The 23,864-nt window shown below is 39.1% G+C and overlaps 2 protein-coding genes across 5 annotated transcripts in view; one reads left to right on the top strand and one right to left on the bottom strand.

The window, feature by feature from the left end:
* gfod2 (glucose-fructose oxidoreductase domain containing 2) overlaps positions 1–23,864 on the bottom strand; it is a 317,249-nt gene that overhangs the window by 222,985 nt on the left and 70,400 nt on the right. The gene's annotated exons all lie outside the window — the stretch shown is intronic.
* furina (furin (paired basic amino acid cleaving enzyme) a) overlaps positions 1–23,864 on the top strand; it is an 85,000-nt gene that overhangs the window by 43,746 nt on the left and 17,390 nt on the right. For all 4 annotated transcript variants that reach the window (XM_082536291.1, XM_082536293.1, XM_082536292.1 and 1 more), the window contains exons 4-8: positions 8,532–8,627; positions 10,535–10,663; positions 10,870–10,946; positions 17,807–17,895; positions 23,667–23,839. In XM_082536291.1, coding sequence (XP_082392417.1) covers positions 8,532–8,627; positions 10,535–10,663; positions 10,870–10,946; positions 17,807–17,895; positions 23,667–23,839 — 564 coding nt within the window. The remainder of the gene's footprint in view (positions 1–8,531; positions 8,628–10,534; positions 10,664–10,869; positions 10,947–17,806; positions 17,896–23,666; positions 23,840–23,864) is intronic.

Below are 23,864 nucleotides of genomic sequence, written 5' to 3'. Positions count from 1 at the left end.
TTGCAGTGTTGGGGTTTATTTTTTGGCATTTTGGAAGAACTTTGTAGTGAATCGGGCTTTAGAATTGTGTTTGACCTAGTAAACCGCACTCTCTGGGCTCCTTTTAAAGCTTATAAATCCTACTCTGGATGTAGTTTTTTTTAAAAATTTATTTATTTATTTATTTTCAAATATAAAGCCATCTCTTAAAATCATTTGCTGTGGGTTGTCATCTAAAATGTCAGAAATGGGGGAACAAACTCTTGCTAAGTTCATAAGAACATAAACAGATAAACAAATGCTTTTAAGACAAACACAAATATTACACTAGTTTTATTTCCATACACAAACCTAAATAATGGCACTGGTGCTTTTGTTTGTTTGTTTTTTAATAAGATTAGTGCCTTGTGTGGGCTCACCAACCATTTTGTTAGGTACATCTCTTCAACTGCTTGTTCATACAAATACCTAATCAGAAAGTCCAATGGCAACAACTCGGTGCATTTAGTCATGTCGGTACGATCAAGACAAAGGTTAAACTGAGCGTCATAATGAGGGAGAAAATTCATTTAAGTGACTTTTGGATCATTGTTGGTGTCAGTCAGGCCAGTCTGACTATTTCAGAAAGGCTGGGATTTTCCCACACAACCGAAAGAGAATCACATCTGCTGGCGTGAACAAACTGTGCTTTGGTGTCAATTTCGGTTGGTTTTGCACATTGATTTTGTCTAACCTCAGAAACGTTTCCAGCAACCTTGTTGAAACGATGCTATGAAGAATTAAAGCAGTTCCGTAGGCAAACCACTGTGTACCAAATAAAGTAGCTGTTCAGTGTACATGGGCTGGGATAATGGGGAAGAAACGTGTTTAACATATTGAACAATTAGGTTGATAAAACGGATGACAACCCCATTATGTTGTGCAGGCAGATTTTCTTGCATTTTATTACCATATGTTCAATATTAAAGTCATTCTGTTTTTATTGTTTGGCATTGTAATAATAATCTAACTTAAAAAAAATGTAAGATCTTTATTCTGGTTCTGGTTTGTCAGTCCAAACAATTTCCTCTCCTCCCCCCCCCCCCCTTTTTTTTTTTCCTCCCTCATTTACTCAAGGGCTTGGAAGGTGAACATGCACTTCTCTATCGACCTGATTCTTCCTCCTCCTTAACTGATGTAATTTGTAAATTCACATGTCTGTGTTTTCTTGCTTTTTTTGTAGGAGTTTGAGGTTAGTGTGAAAATGAGTCAGTGTCCTACCCCCCACTGGAAGGGACAAAGGGAAGGGTGTGAAATTAGCATTCATGGCTGTGGGAAAGCAAGTGAGAAAGAGAATGTTTGAAGGATTGTTTTTAATGCTTCTAAATAAAAGAAAATCGTTCATTTTGAAAATAGACACTTAAAACTAGAGATGGACCAATCCGATATTACGTATCAGTCCGATACTGACCTAAATTACTGGATCGGATATCGGAGAGAAATAAAAAATGTAATCTGATCCGAAGTATCACAAAATCACCTCACAAAACACGTTACTTGGCTATCCCAGATCGGTGCATCGGAGCAGTAAGTGTCACGTGATAGAGCGGCTGTTGGCGGTCTGTTGGAGCATTTGGAGCCTCGCTACATGCTTCCTAACCGCGGCAATTCATCTTGGCGAAAACGGTCCCAGAGAAGTAAAGCAAGTGTGTAAGTTCATCCCTGAATGTTTGCATAGTATTTCCACGTTAAGCTTAACAACTGATATATTGAGCCACAGCTAGACTGGCCATTGGAGTTCCATATTGAGGTGAAAAGGAAGCGATTTGTCCCGTACTTCAGCTAGAATTAAGACACAAAGCTGGAGTTATTCTGTCTTTGCTGTGCAGTTGCATCTACTTCTCTCATTCACTCCTCCTTCCTCTCCTGTTATTACTTCAAACATGAAACTGATCAATGATCAGCTGATCGGCTCTTCTGCCGCAAGTCCCGTCTCTTGTTTGTTTATCACAAACAAGAGACGTTTATCACCCATTTTGCACCAGAAAGAGTAGAACAGCGTATAAACAACAGCAGCACGTTTAAGCTTGATAAGCTGTTAGAATGTATTTAATATTACTTTCTAGTATCAGCTGATGTTTGCTGGAGCCACAGCTGTAAAAGCTGCTGGTCATGACATCGGTTTGGATATGAGAGGGAAACATGAAGATGAAACCAGGAGATGTCCTTACTGAATCATCAGAGCTGAACAGGTGATGGAGAAACAGGTTTACCTTTTAGGTGACATGAATGAGTTGAAGGGAAGTTATGAACTGTTTCTGAGAGACAAATAACAGCAGGATCCTTTTCTACATAGCTGACGGCTGGTAACTGTGCAGGGGCGGGTCTAGCAAAGTTTTGTCGGGGGCCAGTTTGGGCATTAACAGAGAAAGGGGGGCACAAATAAATATTTTTCTTTATGTCATTTAAAAACTTAATAAATAAATAATTATCTGAATCTTACAACAAAAGTGGCCAACTGATTAAATGTATAGAAATCCATTATTGTATATAGTAACTAATAAGTCTAATATACACCCTAGTAAGCTATAGTACTTTTTCCTGAGATGTTGAATCTATTTAAATATTGTAGAAAAATAATTGATTTCTGTGCATTTGTTTTACACTTGCATTAAATTAAAGTTGATTACATCCATTGTTAGCCCTGCGACAAACTGGCGACCTGTCCAGGGTGTACCCCGCCTCTCGCCCTATGACAGCTGGGATAGGCTCCAGCGACCCTGAAAAGGATAAGCGGAAGCGAATGGATGGATGGATACATCCATTAAGGGCGGGGGTGGTTCCCTAATATTTTTGCTGGGAGTTGGCAACCCTATTAGTTAGGTTGCTTAATATTTCCACTAAGTACTCTTTAAAATACCAGAATAGGGAGGACGGTGTAGGTTTAAATTTATTAGATTGATCAGTGTTGCTGAACTATAAAATGTTTTGGGTAGAGTGTATTTTTTGCATACAGGTATAACAGAATAGCTTCAATCTCTTGTTTTTTTTTTTAAAACTCGAGTATGAACTTATACAAAATGCAGCAAGATATTTATAAAAAACTGTTTTATTGATTGCTAAATGCGCTATATCGGATTCATATCGATATCTGCAGATATCCAAATTTATGATATCGGTATCGGACATTAAAAAGTGGTATCGTGCCATCTCTACTTAAAACCAAATCAATATAAAAAAAATAAATAAATACAAAAACTTGTCAAACATGGCAGCTTTGTAGTAAACTTTCTTTTTGTCTGTATCTGCTAACTACTAAAGTTGCTAAATTACTGACCCCATAAGCATAAATGCAAACATCAACTAGTGTACCAATCAATTTGGATTATAGATATATGACATGCCTCAACTTCACATGTAGCTAAAGCAGCAGGTTATTGTGCGACATGCTGGGGTGACCATCCGAAGCCAGTTTCAGTGTCTGGCCTGAGGGGTGCATAAAAAGGGAGCCGGAACTGAACCACCAACCCTGTAATTAATGAGCGACCCATTTTACCTCCTGAGATAATCCTTTGATCCATTAATTAAGCAATTATTACAGCTCTAAGCTCAGCTCAGTGGGTTTCCTATAGTATTTTATGTTAATTTTTTTGCCCCGTTGTTGTGTAATCTTTGAAGGAGCTGGAAATGACCTTCTGTTTTTGTGACAGGAGAGTTTAGGGTGACTTTCAGACCGAATCACATGCAGGAATCAAGAGTTGAATCATAACTTCCAGCTGATTGCAGTGGATTCTAAATTATGCAGAAAAGGAAAAAAACTATAATATTATATAGAATATAATATTATACTTGCATATATTTTATTCTATTCATTTAAACGCTGATGGGTTTTTGTTTGTTTGTTTGTTTTTTCTCCCTGACACTGGATCACAGTGATCTGTGTGCACTGGGTTTCACTGAAAAAAACTGACTAAAAAAACATGATACATAACTGTGAATAATACTACTTTTATAATCTGGCTCCAGCTTCTCAACACTGTTCCTGTCCTCGTAAGTTGTATGAAAGCAAAGAGGAGCTTTTTTTTACAAGTCTCTGGAAACGATATAAATGTATTTGCATTTAAATTGTGTCCTGTCTATTCTGTAAACCTCGAAATTTAATGCCCGCTACCGTAATCTCGACAGGTGCATCTGCAGAATCATTATGTGCATCAAAACTACTCCTGCCTCGGAAGAAATGAAATGAAATCTGCCTTGAAGTATCTCTGGCCACACACTGCATCTCTGCAGTACAGGTGCACACTGGGAGTAGAACAACTTCTGCTGGGTTTGTTTGCGTACATGTTAGAAGTGGTCCACCTCCCTCTTTGGGATTTCCTTTAACGCTGGTGTTCCATTTCCTGTTTTTGAATCCTTTTTTCCCCCACAGCAACTCAGAGAAAGTGGAGCCTTACAGTTTCATGTCCTCCAGTCTAGTTCACGATGGTCAGATTAGTATTCATGAGTTTATTTTATCAGTAGAGCTTTGCACAATTATCATTAACTTGCAAACGTATTAGTATTGCTACACATTTTAAACTTTCCTGTAATGAATAGTTTGATTAGAGCTTGAAAACCGGCAGGTCAGACTTGCATTTGCATCAGCCCAAGTGTTTTTCCATAAAATATTGCAGAAATGCTTCAAATAAAAGGAATTTTAAATCTTAGCAAGGCCCTCTGCAGCTTTTAAACTGATTGAGATGAAGCCTGAACAAAAGGCTCAGTAAACTCTCTTTGAAGAGCATCTAATTACTTACAAAAGCACCTGGACCTATGCCAGATCTCATAGAATGACGACGGAGCTGAGAGCACTGTTAATAGGGTCTGTTCAAGATTTAAAGCTTGGGTCTATCTACTACCTCCACGACTTCAGCTTTCCCGTTTTATGCCGTCTGTGCTTTTCCTTTTGGTTTGTTTGGGAAGTTTACTTCTATTCAACAAAATAATGAAATGAAGAAAAAGAAGATGCGCGCATACACAGAGCACTGTAAGCTGGATTTGCTGTAATAGGTTTGGCTGGTTGAGGCTTTTTATGTCAAGAATAATAACAGCTCTGTAAACATAAATGACATTGTGACTGAGGTGTGATACGAATGGCACTCTACTGTATTCCTTTACAGGAATGATTCCTCATTTGAGGCTCCAACTTGGTCCCTGTGGGAGGATGCTGTGTTTGTATAATGAAGGGCAAAGCAGTGGTTGGGTAAGATGGGAAGGGTGGGGAGCCTATGTGTTGCAGAGATAGGACTCTCCACCTAAACATGAGCCAAGGCAGTCTGTTTGTAAACATTAGTTGTGCGTTGGCCGGTCTGGGCGTATGAGATAGACAGTTTTTAATTTTCAAAGCCTGCTTTTAATAAAAGTGCCCATTTGACAACTTCATAGATACTTTGTGTTCTGTCACAGACTATTGAAGGTTTTCAAAAGACTCTTTTTAAAAGGTAGAAAGTGGAAATGCTTGCTACACTCCAGGAAAAAGTAGGAATCTGTTCAAGTTTGGTTTTGAAAAAGTATATAACTTACACCATTTCTGTTCACTGTTTACTTAAGTATGGAGATGCTCAATTTATAGAAAAGACACGCTATTAAAAATGATTGGTAAATAATGTAAGGTGTCAGCGGGGAGATGCATTTCTAAAACTCTGCATCCTCATTGCGTGCATAGTTTATGGACACGCCTGGGCCACTAATCTCTGCTGTCAGTTCCTTGTGACTAGAACTAAAGTACTCCTCTCTAATACATTAATTAGTGGAAAATTATGTCTTTGTTCAGTTTGATGGACATTTCCAAGAACTGTGTGTGACATTAAGATGACTGACTGCACAAATTAGCTGGAAATAACTGGTGTCACTGAGATGCCTGAAGCTGAAAGGAGCAGGAACTGTAACGACTGCAGGGAAGCTATTCTGCATGTTTGCTGGAAGTCGAGTGTGTATGACTTGGCAGTCATCTATTATGACTAACATAGGAAAGATTAACCCTGTGTTTTAACCAAACTTAACAGCTAATGGGACAAGTACTGATTTCTAAACTGCAGTGGCTGCTGTTTGTATCAAACATAGTGTTTTCTTTTAGTCATGCAAAGATGAAAAAGACCCTAAAAGGATCATTAATTTTATATTGGTTTTAATGTATAGAGTGTGATAAAGGTGGCATGCCTTCTCTGGCATGCCAGATATTGCTTTTGCATGGTTTTGTGTATGTGAATAGCTTTCAAGGGCACCAAAGGCATACACTTGAACTATGACTTGCATTAATTGATGAGATTAGATCTAGTAGTATACACTCCACACACCATGTTTATAGTGAAAATCCTCTGTTGCAAATTTTAGAATTTCCTGTGTTGCATCAGACTTTGCAAACATTTTCTGTCTTCCAAGAATCTTGATCTGTTTGAAGAGAATCATTGTGGAAATGTTGCACAACAACCACCGACCCTGCATAGGTGTGAAACCAAGATTAAGGTGTGATAAAAACATTGCAGAAAACGAAGAAGGGAAAGTCACATAGAACCACGTGATGACGCAGGAGAAAATGTCATTTTTTTTTAAATTTTTTTTTTATGACTGAAAATTACAAATTGGTCACGATGTACAACTCACTGTAGACATCCTTTTTTGTCAGTTGTGCCCTTTTCCTTAGGAAGCCAATATTAGAGTGACTGAGAGACATTGCATATCATCAGCTGGCTTTATTTCTCTAAACTGTACTGTTATCTGCCCTTTTTGGAGTAATTAGGGTACTTGTTAAATCTCCTGCCTAGAGATGAGCAGTTTATTTGCTTCTAGACATCTATTATTATTATTATTTTTTTTTTTTTTAAGGCTTCAAACCAACCCAACACTAGACTAACACAAAAAACAAAAGCAAGACAGTTCTCTAACCTAAGGTCAAAAACGGTATAAAACCAAATATCTACTAACTGCTACTAAGTCAAATTACAAGCATTAGCCAATAGCTCATATCAATAGGCAACTTCTAGTACTTCTTCTCTCTCAGGGCAAAACTAAATGTTGGCTCTTTGTTGTGAGAGAGAGAAGAGATGGTTGTCAGGTGGACTTTACAAAGCTGCTAACTCTACATAGCTTGGATTGAGGAGAGATCAGCATCAAGTGTTAGCAAATAGCACACATGATACAGGCAGGGATGGCTCCTGAATTTTTACATAGGGGTGGCCAAATGGGGGCCACTAAAAAGTACAGTTTGTTTGTTTTGTTTTGGGTTTTTTTCTATGTCTAAGTTCTTTGGATGCATCTGGGCAACTCAAGGTTCAGTATCTTGCCTGAGGATACTTTAACATTCAGAACTACCAACCCTCCAGTTTGCAGACAATCCCCTCGACCCCCTGAGCCACAGCTGCCCTGGACATAACCTGCTGTGTGAGTCTTGCAAAATGAATGGTTCGTTTGATTGGCTTCTTTTTTTTTAGATTTGATAGAATTTGATTCAGTGCTGAGAAGCAATATTTAATATACTTTATTATGTTGTCTCTGTGTAGAACATGACATTTGCTGTTAAGATATAAATAACAGTCTTGGAGAGAGAGAATCATGGTAACCTTTTAGTCTGAGATGTTGCACCACCTTGATCTCACTTCAAGAGAATTGAAAATGGAAAGGAAGTAAGCGTAGACATTTATTTTTCTGTGTATGGTAACACTTTTTTTTTTTTTTTGTAATAAATATGCGTGCTTATTTTCAGTCTGGTGTAAACTGCCACAGTAACACTTCACCCCCGTTGACCCCGGATGAATCTGGATGTTAACATTTCCGCTTGAATAGATTGACCTCACGTACATACCTTAAGTGAAATACCTCCCTTTTGTCACTTTTTGAACTGGCATTGCTTCAGTGTAGCTGTTGAAGTGACCTTCATTTACTTCTTGCTTCTCTCAGCCTTGTGTCTCTAGTGATCTGTAGAGGCGGGGAGAGGGGTGTGCTGCGATTTAGTCGTCCTTCAAATCAGGTGCTCGTCCTTGCAGCAGGCACTTCTCTGTCTTCCTCCTCTGACACATTTTTCCCCCTCTCCTGTTCCCGTGTAACCAGCCGTTTTGCAGTACAGCAAGAACAATTCTGCAGAGGGTGTAAAAAGGCAGGCTTATATTCACTGTATTCTGCTTCTGTCAACAATTCCTGATAGAGCTCCCATGTTTTGAAAACCCAGTGCAGACTTGGTTACTGTTCTGTTTGGCGTTGGCTCAAAATCTGCCTCCGTTTGTCTGTTGTTGGTTTGCATACTTGTCTAGGTGCACCCACAAGCAAAGTGAGACAGAAATTTTTAATTAGTCCTGAGCTGCTCTGGAATTCAGTGAGTCTCATTAGTGAGGAGTCCATAGTGCTCCTGTGCCTCTAATCTCACCATGTCTGCTGTTGTCCTGCTGAGGACTCTCTATTAATTTATGTGACATGGTGACACTCGTGGCCAGTTCATTTAAATTTCTTGTACTGTTTTCTGAGTGTGGTTAAAATGTTTTTTATTTTATTTTTCAAGAATCACCATTGTTAAACTCCTAATGTGTCCTTTCTCTGTTTAGGTGACCTGGGCAGAGCAACAGGTGGTAAAACAGAGGAAAAAGAGGGATGTTTTTGAAGAGCCTTTAGATCCCAAGTTCAGAGACCAGTGGTATCTGGTAAGTATAAACAAGAGGCCATGGGTTTTTTCCTTTTCTTTTTCTGTCTGTCTTTGAAAAATAATAAATAAATAAGAATTCTGTGCTGCAACCTAGTAGAGCTTTTTATCTGTCTAAAGTCAATATAGGTAATTACATTTAGAGCTGTGATATTTCCTCAGGGTCTGAAAATAAACCTGTATGAATCCAATATACTTTTTGTGTGTGTTTTCGGGGAGGGTGCTGTTTGTCTGGCTTGTTTGTAGAACAAGACACTCTAGTGTGACTTTACCTAAAGGACTCAGCTTTAACAATAGCATACTTTCGCACACCGAGCTCCCCTCAGCTCTGAATGGCATGTTTCTTAAAATTGATGGTTTACTTTGGTCCATAAACGGCACAGCAACAAGGAGCAAAAAGCGGAGTGAGAGAGGGGTGATTCATCTCGAAGTGCGCTTGTTTTCAGTCGATTGATTTTCACATTCGACTTGAAGAATGCCACTGATACACTGGCCTGTTAAAAGCAGCAGTAACAACTCTGGAGATTTTCTGTTCAGCCTTACTCTTCCTGCAATTACTGTGAGGTTGCTTGAGGCAGAAGATTATTCATGGTGATGCAAAGCACGCTTGTTTCACCACTTGTTCAAAATGTCTTCGCTTTAACGCACTCTGTTCTCCACTGTGCTTGAACATTTAGTGGCACTTTGATAAGTAAATGTGCCAAGTTCACAGCATTTAAGAGTTGAACTGTTTAGTAAAAACCTGTCTGTGATACATGTAGATATGTTTTATGTGAAAGTTGGGGGAGTGCTTTTAGTGTCTTTCGAGGGCTGCAGCTAATGATTCTAATCATTCCTTTTGTCCAGCTAATCCACTGGAGAGCACAGAAGAGGATTATACTTCTGTCTGTTTCAGCCTTGCAGAAATAAAATGAAGAAAATAAGTAAATGGTTGTCATTATGCAAAATGCATTGGGTGGATTTGAATAATATTGGTGATACTCAATTGTCCAAAGAGGTCGTGAGCATCAGTAATGTGCTGCTCTTCTCTCAATGCACTAAATAAGTCTGATTCTCATTAAAACTGAACCAGACTGACCACAGGAGGGTGTGCGTGGGTCTGTTGGCAGGGTTTCCAGCATCTGCTGTTACAATGAATATTTAATAATGCTTATATTTATCAAGGAGGGAAAAAAGTCCGATTAGACTCATTTTTGTACAATTGATAAATCATGGGCAGATCTCATGCTCAGCTCTACATTTGCTCGAAATATTCTAAGATTAAGAGAGATGGGAAAGATTTGGTGAACAATATCCAAAGTGAAACCTTGGACATGCCTCTCAGATTTATTATTCAGCAAGTGTGTCAGCCACAAAAGACCTTTCCAGTCTGAATCAGCATTGCAGATCGCAGCGTTTATGTTTTAATTTATTTTCCTGTCGATGGTTTAAAGGTGTCAATGGCAGTACAAGCTTGAGGAATAAAAATAATTCTGTCTGGTATACTGCACTCACAAGGGCTTGAAATTTAAGAGGAAAATACAGTAAACGCTACACCAGACACATTATATTTTAATGATGCACTTTGAAAATAAAAAGGGCTTTGAAGTAGTTGAAAGCAAGACGTGGCTTTTGACCAAAGGTCAGGCTGAATGTTGAAAGCCCATCAAAAAGCATACTGAATGATCATTGCTATTTTCCACTTCACTATATCTCTGGCTTACCAGGTATTAATAAAACATGGTTTAAAAAAAAAAAACAACTTTGCAAAAAGCTCAGCCTTCACCTAAACATGTTAAATTGCTCTTATTTTATTAATTTGTTTTTATTAAAGGTGTCCTTTTCACATCTGGTTAAAACTGATTGTCATCCCACTGATATTTTTCTCATGGCTAAATTCTGTGTATTTCATTGCTCTCTGCCCCTCAGTACAACAGCAACCGCCATGACTTGAATGCTAAAGTTGCATGGCAGTTGGGCTACACAGGCAAAGGTGTGGTGGTGTCAATCTTGGATGATGGAATCGAGAAGAACCATCCTGACCTGATGCAGAACTATGTGAGTAGCACTTCCTGAGTAGCACCTGCTAAGGTTTTGTTTTTTTTTCCATTCTACTTGTACAATTACAATAGAGGGCTATTCTAAGGATTTTCAAATTAATTCTGCAGTGGTGCCGTGCTTTTATTTTTCTGTAGTAACGTTTCTAACACTTACATGCTTTTTAAGTTCATAAAAATGTCAGTAAACAATCTGTCCTTTCTAAGGACCCGGATGCCAGCTACGATGTGAACGATGGTGATCCAGATCCCCAGCCTCGATACACACAGCTTAATGACAACAGGTAAAACTCTACTCGGATAAGAACTTAATTTACTCTTGGCCTTCCCTGAAACCACCCTCTTGTTCTTCTTTGTCAAGATAAAACTGAACTTGTTTATTAATTTGTCCACCTCCCTGTGTAATAGCTCACAACTGAAATCTAGATAAGTCTGCAGCTGTTTCCCATCCTCTGCTAAGCCTGGAGGCATAAATTCTGAGGGCAGATACAATTAAATGTAAAAGGCTGTAGGTTTTGTTTTATTAAACAGCTTCTTTATTTTTCCCCTCTCTCTCGCTTTTTGGTATTTATGATATTTGATATTTCCGAAAATGTGCCGCTGCCTTCTAAAGTAAACCTTACTCCTGTCATATCCACAACATAAGTCTCTGAATTGATTTGGCCTTTAAAAGTCGAGCGTTTCTTTAGCCCAGATAAATCTGCAGGAGGATTAAGGTAGTGTGCGAAGAAAACTACTTTCTTGCAGTGGCATCTGCAGATGGCATTAGGAGTTGTTTACCATCACAGTGACGTCTTGCAGAGAATTGATTGAATTAAGTTCATCAGCATTAATGAAACAGCAAAGCTCTTAGCTCTGGAGGGTCTCTGCTTGCTTCTCTTCATTCTCAGTGCCTGCCTTCTTTCTGGGTTTAATTTCTGATTTGCTGTAATCTGCTGCTTGTGGGCCACTGGCCTGAGAGGCTTTTTTAACTTGAGGCTCACCATGATTACTGGTGAGAAGATTATACTTGGGCATGGATGAAAACGCAACAGGGCCCTGGAGCAGGCACCATCAGTATGGAGGCCAGAGGGATACAATCAGAGTGGCAGCATGGCCCAAACATATTGAAACTATGCTAATGCTGAATCAGCACCTTAAAGGCTTTGTCGAACATACAGGGGTTTGGGGCTGATTGTAGTAGTTAATTGCTTTCAAATGAAACATAGTTCACCATAATTTAAAGCAGAAACACAAACAGTTATCAGCAAACGCTTGGAACGGTGAGACAATGCAAACAGTATGTGCCATGCTTTCTGATTTAGCTCAGTTAAGTGTTTTTAACAGCGACATCAAGATTTTCTTGTGAAAGAATGTGGAAAAACATCCCTCTGGTGCGGCTCCATATATCCAAAATCTATGCCAAGGCACGCTTAAGCTCTTCTAGCTGCTCGTAGTGGCCCAGAGCCCAGCTAAGACACTTACTATTGATGTTTACTTCATTTTTGGTTGCACCTCTTTCCAACCCTCGCTCACCTCGGCCCTTATCTCCTGCCACCCAGCTCCCTGTGTCTGTCTTATTGCTGGAACAATTGAGTGTGTCTGTGTGTGTCTGTGTCTGCACGATGTGTGTTTGCCTGTTATCCTTGCTCTACTGTGAGGTTGGTGCAGATGCATGTGGAAACAGCCTGTGGGCAGGCATGAAACTGCGTAACGTTGTGTTAAACTGTAAGTGTCTGTTCCCTGCAGAAAGCTCAACTCTGTTCACCTACATAAGGCAGTCTTTCTCTCGCAGCATACAAGCAGCAATAAGGACCATTCACCGTCATGTTTATCTAAAACACCATGTGATCTAGAGGTTTCTTTTTCCAAGGTTTCTCTCAGTTCTATCAGAACGGTTTCCAAATCTGCATTTCTTGATTAATGTTAAACTGACAGTCTACAGGGATACTTAAAAAAATAAATAAATTTGAGCCTGTGAGCTTTTAGTGCTGCTGTAGCACAAAAACCATAGTCATGATTATTTTGCTCAATAGTTGGAATCTCAGTAATTTAGCAGAATTATTCATTAACTTAATAAACATGCAGCAGGGAATTTCCTTGAACTTTATATATAATTCATATGGAAGAAAATTGTGATAGGGGACACAGGGTGTCCAGTTGGCACTCGATCCCAGACTGGTGTGTTTTTGAATAAAAAGCACTGCAACAGCACTGCCTTGCCTTAGGTAGCTGCTACAAACTGGAGCAGACATGTACAGTAGCCACGGGAAGAGTGACTGAGAGCAAAAGCCAATAACTAACTGACACATTGGTTTTCAGTAGAGTGTGACCAACCAGCTGAGAGATCCTTAAATTCTCGGCAGCTACGAGCCTTTCACAGAATCTCCACCACAAATCTTGCTGCTACTATCTTACTGTTTATGACTCAAGCTTAACTAAACTGAATTTAGGCTTTTTGTTGGGTGAAAGTGTGCTTCATGTATGACACAAGTTGATATGAATGCTTTGTTAATAGCCCATCTGTATCCGTACACAGGACTGACTAAACATGTGACCTCAAAAGAATTCACTGCACAGCAATGGATAAAACGCCTGCTAACAGTAACCTTGTGAATACTTTTCCAGACCTTACGTTGATCTCTCAGGACAATTTACCTCACATTCCTTACTTCACTTTCCTCTGCAAACATAAGCAGACACTTTGACCTGTGGGTCTGATTGTTTGTTAACTGGTAAACCATCAATAGACTAAAGAATGAACAGAGAAGGTGGTTGTTCAGAGACCAGCCAGCGAGTATTCCTCGAGTTTGAGGATGACAATATCATGTCTGAGTGAAGCAGTTTAGGTTTTAGACAAAGCTGATTGTTCTGCCAGCTGTGGGTCTGAATACTGATTGTGTGTTGGCCTTGGGCCTGCAGCCAGCTGTAGTTGCTGTAACCCAAGTCAGTCCTTGTGCCTCGAGTCTGCCATAGGGCTTGTTCCTGCTGTAATCGGAACAGAGCTTTGTTGAAACTGCTCTTTGTTCACCATCATTTTTTTGTTAGAAACAAAGAATCCAGTTATTGAACAGTGTATCACATACAAAAGGTGTTTCAGCGTTTCTATGGAGTTTTTTTTTTTTTTTTTTTTTTTTTTTTCCTTTTCCAGGAAAAGGGAGATTTTATGGCAGCTCAGCAGAGAATGATAATTAAAGGTCTTTATTTATTTATTTATTTATTTATTTAGGAGAATGTTTTCATACTGTAACTGCTAATGATTGTAATTGCTAATTTAAGCAGCATAGCTATAAACCCACCAGTCAAAAAGTAAAGTTGGTAAAGTGGGAGGCATTTAATGACATTAATGTATACAGAAATCAGATTTAATTGTCCACATGATGATGGATAACGGTGCTTTTATTTCTGTTTTCTTTGTACTGTATTCCATATAATAAGGGCTTTCTGACGCACTTGCCAAACTACATCAGAATGGGAAATGTATTTCGGAGGAAGGACACAGAAACAAGGCAAACAAGTTTTGTCCTGTGTAAATGTAGCATGATCAGTTTAAGAAGTGTGTGCAACTGAGAGTTTAGAAGACTGTTTCATATTATCTGAGAGCCTTTCAGTGTCAGGGAATTTATCAGGACGATATTACAGCCGTGATAATTAATCTCTGGGACTTGTTAACAACTGATTGAACAGTCTTGTCAGTCAGCTCTTTGTTCCTGCTGACAATGTCTGAGTGGTTTCTCTGGAGTACTTCATGTGAAGATTTCCAGCACTGTGCTGTCAGCTCTTTAGCCTCCTGCCGGAACCCTGAGCACGAGGTTCAGTCCAGGTTTGCTTTAATGTGATGTCTTCTCAGGAACTCGAAACGGTAGAAATGAGGACAGTCAGTGAGCCAGCATTCATTCCTTCAATCACGTCTCGCTCTCATTATTAGGACTGGAAGCTCTCCGAGGCTAATCTTTGTGAATGATTATGCTGTTGACAGATGAACTCAGAGTCATAGTTTCTAATTAGATATGGAATCAATCTGCATTTGGAGATTTTGGGCAATAAACTATTAAAATCTTTCACCGGGGTTCTATTTGATATTATTATAAAGGCTTCCCTCTTATTCCTTTTTTCCTTTTTTCCCCTCTCCTCACCACCATTCATCCAATCTGCTTCACACCCAAGGAAGTGAAGTCTTATTTTGGGCTAAAAGTTGATTTCTGTTATTCTTTCACAAGAAAAACTTTTGATCACGACATCCTCAGTAGGCCACTGTCGATAGGGAGTGTTAGCAGCGTGATCACAACAGCTCATTGAATAGGGCTCAGTCTAAACTGCGAACAGTCATTGAGACAAACTTATTACCACCTGATGTGAAGATGTTGAGGAATGCTATCTTTAGTAACTATCAGCTGTCCCACCATCTGTTTTATCACCACAGTGGTTATTTAACGGCAAGCAGCTAGTGAAAGTGGAGTTTGGGACCGATTAACTATTGTGGTCCGCTCGATAGGCACAAGCTCTGCAGCTAAAGCTCGCTTCACTTGTGTTTGAGCTTGCATGCAGTGAGAGACACGTATGAGCTGTCCTCCTTTCAAAACTCACACAGTATTTATGTGTGAGTTTTTGCACGCTGTACTTCTTATAAACACTCTGGCTGCTTGTTGTTTACTATAGCAGCACACATGCAGGGCAAGTATTAAAGCCTGTGCATATAAAATCAATCTAAATAATGTCATTTCTGGATCGCAGTCAAAGACTAATGCTGTTGGATCATTGCAGGTAAATGTTGAAAACTCAAATCAGCTGTGTATTTGCTGACATATCCCATTTCCCCCCCATGATAAATGACTGCAATAACTCAGTTGTGCTGCAAAGTGCACTGGTCCCCCTCTAAACAGGGACAATGTGAACGGGCGCTGCACCAGTTTTAGAACACTGTACTGTCTCTGCAGAGAGAGGAGGTTTTGTGGATGTGTTGCCCTCACAACCTAAAAAGCTGATACGGTAGTAAAATTTCATTTGAGTAAGGGAGTAAGCTTCTTTGCCCAATTTGGCCCAAAGATGCACCCTTCTCTCTTTCTCTCCCCCCTTTTCTACTGACCTTAGCAACGAGTAGGAGGAGCAAAGAGATATCTTTGTGTATCCATTTCATTTCTTACAGGAAAATGATTCCCAAAACCCTGATTACGCAAGTCATTCTTGTATAATCAGGTTCAGAAGCCCAGGGCTCTCTCTGTGAATCATTTGTATCCCATGAACAGCCTAGCATGTAATTGACTTTAATGCATGTATTAGAGGAACACTTCAGGAGGGATAGGCCTGTGCATGCCTGGGATCCCATCGCGGACACCTGAGCTGTTCTTTATCATCAGTTTTCTCATCAAAAACACGGATGCTGTAGGATCTAAGACTCCAAAGTCAACAAACACACACTGCTGGGATTGCTGTGATAAAGTTCACTGGAAAATCCAGATGACGTGTGCATGCGTGTGTGAGTGTTTAACTTGGTGTCTGTAAAGATGTTTTTTATTATCCAACTGGGCCTCTGCTACCAGCTCAGTGGTAACAGAGGCCTTTAAGAGACGTGGCACTTTTGTTGCCTCTTGCATTAACATTAACCTTTGCCCTCTTATCTATTTAATGCTCATTTAGAACTACTTATGACTTGAGTAGCCGTCTACCCTAGGGCTGTGCGATATGACCAAAATCTCGTATCCCGATATAAAACAGATATCGTCCTGATAACGATATAAATCACAAAAAATTTAATATTTTCTGTAAATTCTGTGAATCTCGGGTAGGTGAAGTGTTTCCAGCTGCGCGTCATGTACCTGGAGTCCAGTGTTTTAATTGATGCATGAAACTATACTTTTTTTTTTTTTAGACCTAGGTTGTAACGGCCACCGTTTTCTTTGAGTATTTATTACACGGCGTGCTGCGGGGAAAGCCTGTTCTAACGTTTGAGTCTAAGGCTTCTTTTTTAGCACTTGACGACTCTTTTTTTTGCTTCTCATCCGTCAATACTCTGCACACTTTTTCACGTGATTCAGTTTATTTTGAAAATTCTCAACAGGAACGTGAGCTTTATTGTGAAAGGTTTATGTGGAAAATAAACAAGCGGACATGCGACGGTGTTACCGTCGTTGTTGCTAACGACAACCCATAGAAACAGGCGCTTGTCTGTCTGTAGTGTGGTTATATTAAATATGAGGAAGAGAGAACTTTAAGAAATTAATATAGCCACTACAGTGACCATCAAAACGATGAAAAAATATTGCTGTAAACAGTTTATTTTGCGACACCACGAAACAAATGATAGCGTAAAATGAAACCATAGTCGTTTTTATATCGTCATCCAATATATATCGTTATATCAAACAGCCCTAGTCTACCCTCAGACCATGTTCTTACATCAGATGCAGCCCATTTTATCAGGGAAGGCTGTTCACTGCTGATAGGGTGTTTTGATTATTTGGTTTGTGGTTTGGCAGGTTACCCGGAGTGCCTCAATGAAAGCCTGCTGGCCTAGATAGTTCCTTCAGTAGTGAAGGTCCACTGTATCTGTTGTTTCCTGATGAATCCAGCATTCCTGTCTAGGAATGGCTGCAATCCAATGGGGATTGCGCCATGGTTTAGAGGGCATTAAGAGTGCATGTCCATCTGGCAGGCGATGGGAATGCACTTGACTGGAATATGTTCCCAAGCCCTTCTGTATCTGCTTTTTGTATCTGCTTGCAGCTTATCTTGCTAGAGAAGTTCAAACTTGATGAAATAGGCGTTTTGATAACAGCAGATGTGATTCTCAGTTTCTTGCCACTAGTGTTATATGGCCATTTATTTTTTTCTTTCACTTGACCGTTTCAGGCTTTAGGCTTCCTAAGGTTTACTTTTTCTACAAGGACATGGTAATGCACAGTGGTTTTCAGTCATAAACATTTTTTTCTTTAATGGTTGAATTCAGATTGTTTAAACAATCAAGGCCAAAGAGTGTGGGTGTGTTTTGTCTCAGTCTGCAGCTTAACCACAATGAAAGATGAAGTTGAGTATTTCACAAGTAACTTTTTGTTAGACAAGTGCACAACCTGCCGTGTGTGTGTTTATATATACAGCAAAATGCTGTCATTAGGCAAGTAACATTAAGATAAGCAGTTTGTCTGACGTTCTCATTCTTTCTTTTAAGGCATGGGACCCGATGCGCAGGAGAAGTGGCGGCAGTTGCCAGCAATGGGATCTGTGGCGTTGGTGTGGCTTACAACGCAAAGATCGGAGGTATGGTGTGGATGATTGATTCAATCTCACAGAGGCAAAACTCAGTTTCATCTCAGGTCTTATTTTTTTCTTCCTTTTTTTTCCTCTGACTGCCAGAATGAGGTGAAATACTTGTTCTGCTGTGCCTGTGTTATTTTCAGCCCATTTCCCAGGCACAGCATGCCACTGAATCTCTTTGAACATCACCACAGTTGTTATGTGGATTGCCAGTGTGTTGTAAGTGTAATGGTTTTGCATGGAGTAGCAGTGCTGAAATGCACTGAAATGACACAATCATATAGCTTTTATTGAATCTCCATTAGCCATAACAGTTTGTATACACGCTACACATAAATAAAAATGGCTTTTATACTTCAGGTGTTCTCTTCAGGCAAACTGTTCAATCCCCAAACCCATAAAATTATTAGTTAAATTATCTCTTTAACATTTTGTGACAGTCCTTAGCCAAGGTCAGTGCCCTGCCTTACATTTGTAAGATTTGTATTGGCCCCTTAGTCCAGCTCTCCACATAGATGCTTGAAATTAAGCTTTTTGTGGTGTAATTTTGCTGACAGACATCAGCGCAATAAATTGCAAACTCTGAATATTTACAGGCACCTTGTTGTGCTGATGGTGTCTCAGAAGAAATGAAGGGACTCCTCAAGGTTTTAACTAATTCAGCATAAATGTGAATCTGCAATCTTTAGTTGGTCAAAAGCAAATCCTGCTTTAGGTTTTTTGTCTTCTGTTTTTTAAGCCAAGTCCCAGACAGCCAGAAGTCAGATTGCTGTTCTACACGTTTGGCAGGGTCTCGTTGGCACCCTGCTGTAATTTCAGCTCCTGCTGTTTTCAAGTGATGCAACCACAAATTGACTGTGTCACTCTAGCCAAAGAAATGCCATCACCTCGTGTCTGTGTCCATCACTGTGCACATGCAGGCTGTTGCTGGCTTTCATCTTCACTCGTTGTCTTTTTTAATTTAAGAAAGCAAGTCCAATGAAATAAATCCCAAATGCATATTTGTACTTCGTTGTTTCTGGTTTGCCTCGTTGTTCTTTGTTTTACAGATATATTTTCCATTTTCATCAACAAGGCAAACTACTAATGCAAAATTTATGTGGCAGATTGACCCAAAACAAATCGGTTGATAGAAAACAATTTTCTTAAAGTATTTCTCTTATTTCTTTTTATGAAATAAAACAAAACAATTTCCTGGTTGCAGCTTCTCAAAGATTCTTTTCTCACTTTTATCACAAGATAAATATTTCCATCACTTAAAAAGTCATATTTTTATTATTTTAAACCATTTTAGATGTTTGTTTGATCGTTTAATTAACCTATTAACGAGTTTCCTAATAATGAAAACCCTAGTCTCGGTGCTAATGCCCGTGATCATCTTGTTCTCTTGTGTTTTTTTTTTTTTTCTTAAATGCTTATTTTGCACTCCTAATGGGTTTCCTTGTTAATAAACGGTTTCAGTGAGCTAGCAGTTAAAGTGTCAAGGTGCAACTCCTCACAGATGAACAATCATATGCGGGTGTTTGGCCTTAGGGGTCGGAGTGTGCTGTGTACCACTGTTAGTTTTATCTTTAAATGATGAAGATGCGGAGCAGCAGTCAGAGCCTGCTCATTTATGAGAATATACAAAAGTGGAGAGCGTGGCAAAATATTTTGAAATATTAATTTGTTTGTTCTAAAAAGGATTTTGCACCCCGATGGGTTGTTTTGCTTCTGCCTAGAGGGAGAGAGCAGTTTTATCGTTTCTCTTCCCATCCTTCAAAAGAAACTTCAGTAGCTTTTTGACATTATAACAAATATCAGATTCGATTTGTACATCTTGAATATCAATTATTTCATCTTTAAAAAAAAAAAGAAAGTGTAATTACATTTTTTTTCTCACATGCTAAAATTCCAGCCACATCAAATGGGCGGTTTGAAAAGAAGTTGCTGTGGAGCTATTGCCACTACATGTGTGCTGTGTTGATGATGATGTTTAAGGTGTTTAAGCTGCTGCCGTCTGGCAGGAGGTTCAGGCTGCTGAGGTCCCGAACAAATAGACTCAAGGACAGCTTTTACAACAGGGCAATAGCCCTGATCAATGTAAATAGCTGACCTGACTGGATACCTCCCTGGACTTTTTAGGGGGAGGTAACAATGTTTAAAACGATAACAATAATATTTATATTTATAACAAGGTGCAATAATAATTAATGTGCAATAATAACAGTGTGCAATACACATACACTTATTCTTCTTTTTTATACTAAGTTAATATACTGTGTTGTGTTGTTTGTTACGTTGTGATGTGTCATATCGTGTCGTGTTGTGTTATATGTAGTGCCGACGTAGGACAGTTTTTTCCAATTTCATTGTACTACTGTACTATGTATGACTGTGCAATGACAATAAAGAGTTATCTTATCTTATCTTATCTTATGATGATGATGATGATGATGAGGATAATGGCTTAATGCTTGTTTTAGTGCAGAAAACATATTGTTTTGTCAGTGTTGTGGTGGTCTGATGACTCCAGGATGCAACCTAATGATGTTTAGTCCTTTTTTAAGGACTGCACATGCTGTAGGAGCTTTTTTTTTTTTTAATCTAAGTACACGCTCTAGCTCACTATGTCTCTGCTTATCTCAATATCCTTCTGCCTACTTCCAGCTGTTATAAAGTTTGACTACTGTGTTCTTTATCTACACTTAAGGCTCTTTTCGATCAGTAAAGTCCAACCAAAACCACCATTCACAAATGACTAAAGGGAAAAAAAAAACTTAAAGTATTCATCCACTTTTCACAAAGAATAACACTTTATTTTCTTATTACAGGGTACAGACATTTGCCAAAAATTTGCCTGACATATTACAACACAGTAACATGAGTCCAGATTGTGCAGATTCTTCAATAGCTCTAAAGAAATGGAAGGAAATGTGTTCGTCAAACATCAGAAACAAGCGAGGGAAACCCATTTATTGTTCATGCTGTCATTATTCCAGTAGCATAAGCTGGTAGGTAGCGGTGCAGCAGTGCAAAGTTGTTGGGTTTTTTTTGTTTTTGTTTTTGTCGTCTTTTCTTTTCTTTTTTTTTTTTTCCCTGCACAAGATCACCTGCCATCTTATCACCTGCAGAACTGAAGCCCATTGTTTAGCCAGAATCCTCTCCTGTGAGGTACTTTTATGGTTGTTTTTAAATTAGATTGATTGACTGACTTCAGCATTCTTAAGATTAACTGGGGTAAAGAAACAAATAATCCTCACAATTAATTAGAAAAGTCCCAGTTCTGACAAAAGTAGAAGCTGATACAGTAGCTTTGACAACATTAGGAGGGTCACCACCTCAAACTCTTTAAATCTTCTCTGAAATGTTTCACTTCTTTGGGTTTATGGTAAATAGACTCAGACAATTACACTTTGATAGATGCATCTGGGGTTCAGTATCATGTTCTAAGATACTTTGACATGCATACTAGAGCAGGATGGGATTGAACCACCAACATTAAGGCTCTTGGGCCACAGCCGCTGCAGGATGAGCTCATCGTTCCTTCAGGCTGGTCAGCATATGGCACATAGAGGTGTCGGTTTGTTCACAGTTCACAAGAATTGAAACTCCTCCAACAGTGTTGGCCAGAATTTAATCAAAGCTGCACACAATTATCACCTAATGGGTCTTCACCAATTTTTTATTTTTATTCTTTTTAAACCTGTTTCTCTGTGGGGGATGGTGAGACGGATGAGCTAATAATTCACTGCCGCTTTTTGTTTCCTCCAATGTGTGGCACTTGGACATTACAATCAGTTGTTTTATTTGTTCGTTTATTTTTTAAACACTTAAAAAAGATTATTGACAGAAATGCAAATAATTAATAAGATTCAGAGGCTGGAATGTGGAATCTGCTCTAGAACTGTATTGAACCTGTAGTATGGCTTTTAGCCTCTCTATCTTGGGGAGATTGTGATTCAGGATTTTGGACAGCTAGAGGAAATGCTTGAGTCTCCTCGTCGACCTACACATTCCTCTCACAAAAATGTATGCTGCCATGGAAACGCTAGTAGCAGTTTGGAGCTTTTGGAGAATTTCAAAGAGCAGCTGCTTTGTTACTTATAGCCATATATAACAACATGAAGTAACCTGACCTGTAATCGGAGCAGCAAATTAGTTTGTTATTAAAGTGCCTTGGATTCCCCCACCCCTGTCACTTTTCTTGTGGAAGAACACTTGTTTCATTGCGAGACGAGTGTCTGAAAAAAATAATTGGACTGGACAAACACCTACTCTACATAGCCATCCTGCATTATGTGTTTTGTCACTGGCACAGCATATTCTTGCTATCATTTGCCTTATAAAGAAGCTTTAGTTTAACGGATGCTATTAGCCACTGTTAGGTGTTGAAATAAGAGCAACTTTGATCAAATTTACGCTCTCACAGCTGCACTAATTTCATGTAGACACAGAAGAAGAAAAATTGTTTCCTTTCGTCTTTTTATCTGAGTTTTTAGTCACAGGAGTCTGCTTCACACTTCAGGAGGTAGTTCACCCACAAACCAGCTCAAACACCAAGGAAAATCAATAGAGATAGTGTTTGATTTACGTGATGGGCTCCGTAATCACAGCAGGTAGACATAAAACTAACGGCAGCATGCAGCACACCACTGCAGGAGCTTTACAAATACACATGAACGCTGTATCGAAAACTCATGTGTAAATATGCAAATTAGACACTACAGCGGTAGTGTTCTGTGCCTACACCTTGCTGAGTACATTGTCATTTCATGCTGCGACACTATGGCAAAGAGCTACAGACGACAGTAACAGGTTTCTGCAAGATTGCCGTCAACATCAGCACTTTGCATTGTTCAGTTGTATTGAAAAACTACACTAATTTAGCATTGCATTCATTCATATGTATGTATATATGTATGTAAAATACACATTTTATTGCATATATTTTTCTTGATTGTCATGACCGCAGGGTAGTTTGAGTGCTTATCGTTGGATTCAAGGTGAACCAAACTAAGCTGTACACTGTACAGGTTTAAAAAAAAAAAAAAAAAAAAAAAAACTCAAAACAACAACAAAAAATAAAAACACCAAAAACATCACAGTTAACAGACACAAAATTAAAAACTAGTCATTAAAAAAAATCTACTAAAATATTTATAATGCATGTGTGTGAGACAGATTCCCAATTCTGCTTTAGTTTTTGGTATTTGATTGTAATGAAAAGAAGTCTGTCTAAATCTCCTTATGGGCGACCAAATCTCTCAATTTTTTTTATTTTTTATTTTTTTTAAATCACTTTAGCTTTGAGATAATTTTTCTACTCCGCAGATGTAGTTGTGATCTTATGATGGCTTAAGCGTTACACCCTCTACAAAATGCCTTGTTTAGATGAGTTGGTGAAATATTGATCAGCCGTCTTGTGATAAAACATACATCCTCTTTATTGCATGAGGGTGTAATCATCGATAACCTTGCACCTGCCCATTACCAGCCATTTCATTTTATACAAATTCACTCTTCCAGATGCAGCTTCGTACCTTATGCAGATGGTTCTGTATCTGTAAAGGCTAAATGACACGCACATTTTCAGTTAACCTAAGCATGTCAGTAAATTCTCTGGCTCCTGGAGCAATTCTCATTTTCCAAGGTGACACGCAGTGAAACTGAATTAGCATCTTTGATTTACAGTATCGTAAGAATTATGGTGTAAAAGTAGTAATAAATTCATTTCTGTTTTGCCATGCCGTCTTTGACGTAGTTGACATTTGCATTTGTGAACGTACATGCAGGTGTGCGAATGCTGGACGGTGAGGTGACTGACATGGTGGAGGCACAGTCTCTCAGTCTGAATCCCCAGCACATTGACGTCTACAGCGCCAGTTGGGGTCCGGAGGACGACGGCAAAACTGTCGATGGACCGGCCAAACTCGCCAAAGAAGCTTTTATGCGTGGAGTTACAGAGGTGTGTGTTTGTGTGATGCAGAAAT

The sequence above is a fragment of the Aulonocara stuartgranti genome (assembly GCF_965226115.1).
Source record: "Aulonocara stuartgranti genome assembly, chromosome: 1".
In the NCBI taxonomy this organism is placed as follows: Eukaryota; Metazoa; Chordata; class Actinopteri; order Cichliformes; family Cichlidae; genus Aulonocara; species Aulonocara stuartgranti.
The sequence above is the reverse complement of the archived record's forward strand: the minus strand, read 5'-3'. Positions and strand labels throughout refer to the sequence as shown.